The 9,388-nt window shown below is 51.9% G+C and overlaps 1 protein-coding gene across 1 annotated transcript; it reads left to right on the top strand.

Annotated features, from left to right (window-relative positions):
* Nucleotides 1-5,367: 5,367 nt before the first annotated feature.
* Nucleotides 5,368-9,165, top strand: LOC124695343 (protein trichome birefringence-like 28). The gene is made up of 5 exons (XM_047228198.1): nucleotides 5,368-6,524; nucleotides 7,577-7,757; nucleotides 7,844-8,043; nucleotides 8,168-8,326; nucleotides 8,787-9,165. The coding sequence occupies exons 1-5, from the start codon at nucleotides 5,755-5,757 to the stop codon at nucleotides 9,163-9,165; spliced, it is 1,689 nt and encodes a 562-aa protein (XP_047084154.1). The 5' UTR covers nucleotides 5,368-5,754.
* Nucleotides 9,166-9,388: the final 223 nt, after the last annotated feature.

Raw genomic sequence — 9,388 nt, 5'->3', positions numbered from 1 at the left:
GGCGAGGCACACTCCAAAAAGATTCGGGTTATGAAAGGCTTACAGAAGGAGGAGCTGTGATAGGCTGCAGGAACATCTTTCCCTTTGGAAAGGGAGGAAGCGAGCCGATGCTTAGTGCCGCGGGCGCCATTTTAAGAGCCGAAGCTTCGGAAGCCGCGGCGGCCGGTGAAACCGCATCAGATATGACCCTCTTAGGCGGGGGCTCAGCGAAAGCTTCATCGCTACAAGAAGGACATGATCAACCAGAATTTTGAGAAAAATGCGAAGACCGAGAAGAAGAATATAGTAAAAAGGAGGAAAACGCTTACATGTCAAGGAGATCATCTTCATCGGCAAAGCCGCCGATCGATCTCTTCTTAGGCGGAGCCCTGATCTCCTCCGCAGCTGCATTAACAAAGGCATCATGATCAGCGTCATCATCACGCACTGATCCCTCCGTGTCGCAGGTGTTATCGGCTGACGGAAGGAGGTTGGTGTGGACGGTTTCAGAATCTATCGGATCATCGTAATCGCTTGTTGGGCTTGTATGCTCAACAGTATGAAAGTCAACAGGTTCTGAAGATCCTCTTCCCTCGGAGATATCGTTTGGCGAATTATGCAAGTCCCTGGAGGCTACGGGAGTCTGTTGAAGAAAAGACGGATGAGAACAGCAGTAATTATATCGACTAAGTAAATAGCAGTGAAATAAGAGTTTGAGAAAGGAAGTTACCTCTGGTGGTGGATAATTGGCGTCAAAGGGAGTATATGGAGACATCAGTGGGATCAGGTCTTCTTGGCTAAAGAAAGTGAGGCGACGAACTTCGTCGAGCAGTTCCTATTCCGACAGTTCGGCAGCGTTAATTCTGGTCTCATCTTTCGGACCTGAATACAACCACATTGGACGAACTCTAGCCATGACTGGTTGGACTCGACGTTTCAGAAACACTGCCGCTACCTCGGTGCCGACCATGGTTTGTCCGTCAGCCTCCTTGATCCGAAGAAATCTGGCAAATAATTCATCGGCTGCTACTTTTTCGTCGGGAGAGAGAACATTCTTCCAGGAATTCTTAGGCTTGGCTTCAAGGACATCGACAAAGCGAGGAAGTTGAGATTCGGGCGACAAGGAATCCTTGATATAGAACCACTTCAATCTCCACCCTTGCACGGACTCTCTCATTGGGAAATTGAAGTAATTGACATCCGAACGAGCTACAAATCCCACTCCTCGGGTGACAAAAGATCCGTTGCTACTGCTGTATCTCTTCACATAGAAGATCTTTTTCCACAACCCAAAATGAGGCTCAACGCCCAGATATGCTTCGCAGAGGGTGATAAACACAGCAACATGGAGGATTGAGTTGGGAGTGAGTTGCCATAGTTGGATTTCGTAAGTTTGCAAGAGATGGAGGAGAAATTCGTGAACGGGAAGCGAAAGGCCTCGGTATAAGAACGACAAGAACATCACGGTAAAACCGGCAGGGGGATTAGGTCGAGAAATCGCACCTGGAAAGATCACATTCCCCTCATCGGAGGAGATCAATCCCGAGCTTCGGGATCTCTTCTCGTCACGCTTGGTGACGGTTGAAGCTATCCAATCTCCGGGCCTGGCTGCTGAGCTCGGTGGCGCCGGCGGTGCCGGAGCTGGGGGAGGAGCGCTTGGGGTGCCCTCCTTCGAAAGAATCGAGGAAGATTTGGCGGCGGCACCACCGCTCGTGGAGCTGGCAGCGGCGCTAGGGTTCTTCTTCTTCACCATTGTGAGATCTGGGAGAAACCGGAAGGCAGTGGTGGCGGCGCGAGCAGTTGAGAACGGGAGAAGAGGAAGAACATCGAAGGAATGAATGAAGGAGAAGATTAGGGATTTCTATCTCTTGGGAAACTTAAGGAAGGCCTCGTATTGTTAGTGGGCCTTTTCTCCAGTTAATGGTTGCGGAAATCGAGGAGGTGCCTCGCTAACCGTGTAAAGAGGAGCAGGAATTGCTCGCAAACAGGGCTGGCAGGTTGCGTCTTATCAGTCAAAATCAAGGGGACAGAAAAACGTCATCAATGGCGTCATGAGGAATGATTGCATACGAAGAGATAAGAAAGTATCGGGTGATCAACTTGAGCCTACGCACGGATTGCAAGCATCCGCACCTAGGCTCGGGGGCTACTCCCATCGGGAGCGCTGGCGCGCACCCGATAGAAAAAAGACTCGAAGGAAAAATTTGACTCAAGTCTGCACCCGGACGTAAGCGCCCGTGCCCGGACTCGGGGCTACTCCCATCGGGAGCGCCGGACGCGCACCCGACGTAACTTTTTTCGCACTCCAGGATCATGCCGGGGACTTGATTCTGTGTAGGGTAACGTTGTTTTGCCATCGGCAGTTAACCAGCAAAAGTTAGGCACGTTATTCGTTATCCCTTGCATAAAGAAAATATATCGGATGGTCTACAAAGACTTGTAGGAAAGACTTCGGCAGAAGAAGATGTTCGAGTGGTACAACTTGAGTCTACGCACGGATTGCAAGCATCCGTACCTAGACTCGGGGGCTACTCCCATCGGGAGCGCTGACGCGCACTCGATAGAAGACAGAGGGAAAGCAAGAATGATCAAGGATAAGGACTTCAGAAGAAGATATGCTTCAGTCTCTACCCGAACTATGTTCGGCTAGACACTCGGGGGCTACTGACGTGGGCATTACCCTTCGGGTAACCAATATTGCTCTACCCTATACGGTCCAGATGGAGGCCCACGAAGGTACCCAAAGGGAAGGTGGGCCACTAGGACGGTGCAGCGGAAGATTACTTGAAGTATAAGACACGGAAGAAGCCGAACAAGGAAAGATTAGAGATAGATCTACGTCAGAACCTACTCGTACTCGATTAGACCTCTCGGGACCTGGCCACCTATATAAAGGTCAGGAGAGGGGCTATCGAGGGACACAATCAATCTTAGCGATCTTAGCCAACAGAAGCTTAGAACTAGGTTACCCTAGCAATTAGCTATCTCGACGAGATCACTGCCGAACTATTCGGCACCCCATTGTAACCTGTTTGCATCATAATCAAGAACAGACAGAGCAGGACGTAAGGGTTTTACCTCATCGAGGGCCCCGAACCTGGGTAAATCGCTCTCCCCGCTTGTCTGTGAACCGATGTCTCGTATCAGCTTGCAGGATTCCATCAACCCTAAGCCCCTAACGGAGGGCATTGCCGAGGAGCACCCTCGACAATTACCCTACCAGCCAAGGAACCCAACTCTCACGAACAGGAGCATACCCGAGAGGGCAAACTCGGTCCCTACCGAGAGCAGCACCCGCACGTACAGGGCACACGGGAGCGGTTCGGCCCTGCGACACCGGCGTCCCAACCTGTACACGTGCGGAGCTGAGCCTGCACCCTAGCAAGTAACCCTCATCAAGCTCGTCCATACCCAAGCAGCCCATATGAGGCCCAAACCTAGGCCCACAAACCTAGATCTGGGCCCGCCGCAGCCATCCCCTGGCCACGGCCGCGTTAGTCAGCAGACAATGCACCGCCACCTCGTCGGAGCTACGCAGCCTCCACGCCGTGGACGAGCCACCACGCCGTCGTGTCCTGCGTCGAGCCCGACGTCCCCATCGACCGTGTCGGCCCTCGCTGCCACATCCACGCGAGGAGGAGAAGAGTCCCCGCCGCCGTCGATGCCCCGAGGCTTTGCCTGGCAATGCCGTCTGGCGGCAACGAGGGACGGAAGGAGGGAGGAGGGAGCTGGCGGCTGGGGGAGCTAGGGTAACTCTCTAGGATATGTCTATTCAAATTAACTATAGTGAGAACAACAGATATATATGGAAGCATTGATCTGTCAGAGATAGATCACATCTTGATTATCGTTTGGAAAGCTATTCCCGTGACATCAACATTCCCCCGGTAATACCATTTCTGTGATTGAGGGCTATAACTTGTTTTACCCATTTCAAGTTGTTGAAGAACTAAGCAATCGATTTGTGTATTTCCTCCAATCCATATTAGTTGTCACTAATATAGATGCATCTAGGCATATTTTAGTTCTAAGTATATCCATGCTAGTGGCCAGTAATATGAATCAGAGGATGTACTGAAATCGTGATATGTGTACTTGTGCAGTCTCAGAGCTTGCGGTTCAAACTGCGCTAACACTCTGAATACTATCATGGACTCTGAAGCCTGAAAATCTCAGCTACGGTATCGTTGTCTGGTTCATTCCATCACGTTTCTTGATTGATCTGTACAGAATATATACAATATGACGTGACGCATCCAAATACACCAAAGAATGATCTCGTGCATACAATAAAAAGGAGTAGCGACGAAGCCGCCCCCGCGCGGTAGGGTGGGGCTGCCTGCTGGTCTCTACGATCGCCATTGCTTGATTGCTTCCCGATCTCGCCACCGTCTTACCTCCCACCCCATGAAAGACAGCCACGGTCTAACCACTCCATGTCACAAAAGAACATACCTGCGACCATTCAGCCATCTGCATCTCGTAACCAAAATCGAAAAGCATGGAAACAAAAGGTGTAGCAATTAACAAGCAACATTTAAATACTATTAATCCAGAATACGCATGCACGCAAGCAGGAAACGGATGCACAGCAATGTGGTAAACTAAATACCACGTAGGATAATTAGGAGGAAATTAAGTACCCATTTTCTTGTGATAAAGGTTGTAGGCTACTCTATCTCAATTCTCAATTTCAAAAGATGGCAGGAAATTGATGATAATTAAATCCTACTCCCTCCGTCCCGATTTAATTAACTCGGCAGTAATTTTACGCAAAACCCCCTATCATTTTTTAACTGCTACCCGCATGTCCCCGCCGCTTGACCCGAGTCACAACCACGTGCCCGCGTCCAGTCCACGCACACGCAGTCGTAACCCGTCCCCATCCACTCCTCGTCCCCGTCGCCGGCGTCCCGTCGCCGCCGTTCCCCTACCCGTCCCCTTCTCCTCCTCCTCTCCACCAATCCCCACTTCCTTCTCCTCCTCCCCACCATCTCCAGCACATCTCAATCTCCATGCCCCGGTTGACCAGGAGCAGAGGCGGTAGGCGGAGGCGCTGGATCGAGCTGGCGATCTGGATGGAGCTGGCAATCTCCATGCCCCGGTTGACCAGGAGCAGAGGCGGTAGGCGGAGGCGCTGTGCTCGCCGTCGCAGAAGTTGGTGCTGGCGATCTGGATGGAGCGATTTGGACGGAGCGATAGACGGAGAATGGATCGTGGGACTGAGCGATCAGATCTGGGAAATGTGTAGGACTAGATTGTAAAATTACAATTGTGAAACGTCTTCCTCCCCCAAGTTAATTAAATCGGGACGGAGGGAGTACTAAGCAATAGCACCAAATAGAGAGAGTATGCTGGTGGAGAGGCGAGATGCCGCAACAATAAAAGATGAAAGCAGGCAAGCCAAACCAAACATAGCAAGGGGAAGCAAAGGCAAACTCCAACCAAATGGGCACCAAACTGGTAAAGGGATAGGCTGGTATATAGGGAGACTAGGTGGCCAAGCGAGAAGGACAGCCAAGCGGGGAGACACAGCAACCGCGAGAACAAGAAGAAACTCCACTCCGTTTCATATAGTGGGAGCTAGCTAGATAAGAGTAGATAGATAGATACACAGGGAGCTAGCTAGCGGAGGAAAGCACAGGAATCAAACAAGTTTTTGTTTACTGTGCGGATCGATCTTTCCCTGGCTTGCAAGCAAAGGCCGGCCGGCCGGGGCGGCGCGCGGTAAGTTTCCTTTAAAGCGCGGCAGCGGGAAGCAGGAGTCGGCCCAGCATGCAGCAGCGGCGCAAGTCGGTGTTCGGGTCGGCGCCGTACGCGATGAAGCAGGCGGCGCTGGGCGCGGGCGTGGCGGCGCGGAAGAACGGCACGCCGCTGTCGATGGCGGCGGTGGTGTTCTCGCTGTTCGTGTTCGCGACGTTCCTGTACAACGAGGACATCAAGTCCATCGCCGACTTCCCCTTCAGCGCCGGCGCGCTCCGGGCCAAGTCCCCCGACCTGCACCTCCTGCAGGAGGCCGAGGCCGCCGCGCACCAGGCCGTCACCACCCTCGCCAGGCGCGGCGAGGAGGTCATCGTGCGCGTCCTCGACGCGCCCGCCACGGCGACCCTTCGGCCGGCGGCCAACGGCAGCATCACCGGGACGGTGGTGGTGGCCAGGGCCAATGCCGCCCTCGCCAAAGCCAACGCCAACGCGGCCGCGAAGGAGGAGGAGGGGCAGGAGAAGGACAGGGACGTGACGCTGCCTAGAGTGCTGGGAGGCGGCGGCGCGGAGGAGGCGAAGCGGCGGGAGGACGAGGAGGTGGCCGAGAGGGCCTCCACGGCGAAGGCCGCCGCGGCGACGGCGGCGCTGCGGACGGTGGTGAGCGTGCCGGAGACGTGCGACCTGTACCGCGGCGGCTGGGTGCACGACGAGGTGAACGCGCCGGTGTACAAGGAGGCGCAGTGCGAGTTCCTGACGGAGCAGGTCACCTGCATGCGCAACGGCCGCCGCGACGACTCGTACCAGAAGTGGCGGTGGCAGCCCACCGACTGCGACCTCCCGCGGTATGTTCATTTCGTTTCCCCTTTCTTTGGAACCCGCCATTTTTTCAGAGTTTCCAGTTTAGGGTTCGGGTTCAACGCCGAAATTCAAGGCCGAAAGGCCGGAGAGCATCGTTCGTTTCCGGAACATCAGTTGCGGAGAGTGATGCGGGTTTCGCTACCGTTTTCTGTATGGCTTTCTGTATTTGTGGGAGCACGTGACAAAGTGACAAACACCACTTTGTGCTATACTCCATCCGTTCGCAAATACTCCCTCCATCCACAATTAAGTAGATATCTAACTCTAAACTTTGTCCACGAAAGAGTGTATTTCTATATTTTCACTGCATTTTAATTGTTTCTCTCATCGCACAGAAATCAAATCCAATAATACATTAAGATATATTCTTCTTGTTTTTTACAAGCACTTAGCTGATTGGAGATGAAATAATTAAAAAGGAAAGATGCATCTTTCCAATATATTTTTCACTTCACTTTATAATTTATTTTGAAAACTCAGCATGTACACTTATTTGTGGACAGAGTGAGTAAGTGCATATGCAGGGTTTTAAGACATTATGAAGTAGAGGAAATTACATTGGAAAGATGCAAATTAACATCTCTGTCGTCTTTAATTCTTTCACCTCCGTGTAGAAATTAATGATAACATGTGCAAAATATTATTGAGTTTGATTTTCACGCGATGAGAGAGAAATAATTTTTGCTACTTTAAAGTGCATTGGAAAGATAGAAGTACACTTTCTTGTGAACAAAGTTTGAGGCTAAATGTTCACTTATTTGAGGACAGAGGGAGTAGACGGAACACCCACACAACCTAATAAATACTTTTCACAGTTTTTAAAAAATCATAGACTAAAATCTGTCCAAGTTCATTTTAAACCTGTGACAAGTATTTAGTGCGAGAGGAAGTCTGGTTTTCTTTCTTATTTGATTTGGATATCGTATCAGTTTGTTCGACCGATCTTGTTTAGACTCGCTTCTCAAGTCCAATAAGTACATTCCTCCAAAGACAGCGGGTGTCAGAAACTAAAAAAAGGTGTTGATACAAAATGCAGGTTCGACGCGCTGCTGCTGCTGGAGCGGCTTCGCAACAAGCGGCTGATGTTCGTGGGCGACTCGCTGAACCGAAACCAGTGGGAGTCGATGGTGTGCCTGGTGCAGTCGGTGATCCCCAAAGGCCACAAGACCCTCACCAAGTTCGTCAACAATGGTTCCAGCAACATCTTCTACGCCCATGTACGTACTCCTACTTCGTAACGGTAGTGGAACATTGTACATCTTGGGCTCATAACTAACATCAAAATGTTGCATGTGGTGCGCAGGACTACAACGCGACAGTAGAGTTCTACTGGGCGCCGTTCCTGGTGGAGTCCAACTCCGACAACCCCAAGGTGCACAGCGTCCCCAACCGCATCATCCAGTGGCACTCCATCGCCAAGCACGCCCAGAACTGGGTCGGCGTCGACTACCTCATCTTCAACACCTACATCTGGTGGCTCAATGAGCTCAACATGAAAGTCCTGTAAGTCTAGCCAACTGTACTACTCCCTCCGACACTTATATATTATGGATCGGAGGAAGTACTATCTAATTGGCAACTCTGCGTGAATGTGGCACTGACATGTACATACGGTTTTGGGCGACAGGAAAGGGTCATTCGAGGAGGGCGCTACCGAGTACGAGGAGGTCGACCGGCCCGTGGCGTACAGCCAGGTGCTCAAGACATGGGCAAAGTGGGTGGACCGCAACATTGACCCCAACAGGACCACTGTCTTCTTCATGGGCATGTCACCCAACCACATCACGTAAGCCATTCCAGTACTGCTGCTACCACGTCTTCTTCTTTGTTGCTTGCACTGCACATTTGCCATCTTGTCTTTGCTTCAGATTTTCCTTTCTACATATCACCATATGGGTAGGAGTTTTCATGCTTCAGTTCCGTCAGAAATGTGCAAGTGCGGTGTATGCTACCAATAGTTTCCTTTAGGGTTGGTTCATCGAGAGAAGGAGAGGTAGATCGAGACCCAAGAGCGCATTGATCTTTCTCTTTCAGTTAGGTGTTGCGTTGATCTATCATTGCCTTAATTCGCAAAAAAGGGGTAAAGATCGAGAGGGATTGTCAGATGTTAACCAACAAGTCACACTTGCTTTACACTCTCCTAATTAAGTAGGTGGTGAGAGAGGACCCTTGAACCTTTCAGAGATGCACACGCGCGACCTATTATTTCGATCAGACACTCACACTCATTTTCATATGTCAAACAGGCCGGAGGCGTGGGGCAACCAGGGCGGCATCAAGTGCGCGATGGAGACGCAGCCGATCAGCAACCGGAGCGCGACGCTGGACGTGGGCACGGACTGGCGCCTCTACGCCGGCGCCCAGGACGTGCTGCGGACGTTCCGGCGCGTGCCCGTGCACTTCGTCGACATCACGGCGCTGTCGGAGCTGCGCAAGGACGCGCACACCTCCGTGCACACGCTCCGGCAGGGGAAGCTGCTCACGCCGGAGCAGCAGGCCGACCCCAGGACGTTCGCCGACTGCATCCACTGGTGCCTGCCGGGACTCCCCGACACCTGGAACCAGTTCCTCTACGCCCACATCGTGTCCAGGCCCTGGACGACTGCATCCACTACTGAAGCGTAGGTTATCCTAATAACCTGAAGATTATTAGGTGAAACGAACGGAGCTGCAACGAGGCTCCCCTCCGGTGACTCCACAGAGGAGCGACAAGGGCAGCCGAACGAAACGAAGGATGCCTGCCCGCCACCTCCCTCTTTTTTCCTTTCACCATTTTTCTGTTGGTTGCGTAAAGCTCTGCCGTGTCGTTAACCTGTGATTTTTTTTTGTTCAAAAGAAATGGAGGGTT

The sequence above is a fragment of the Lolium rigidum genome, chromosome 3 (genome assembly GCF_022539505.1).
Source record: "Lolium rigidum isolate FL_2022 chromosome 3, APGP_CSIRO_Lrig_0.1, whole genome shotgun sequence".
Taxonomy (NCBI): Eukaryota; Viridiplantae; Streptophyta; class Magnoliopsida; order Poales; family Poaceae; genus Lolium; species Lolium rigidum.
The sequence above is the reverse complement of the archived record's forward strand: the minus strand, read 5'-3'. Positions and strand labels throughout refer to the sequence as shown.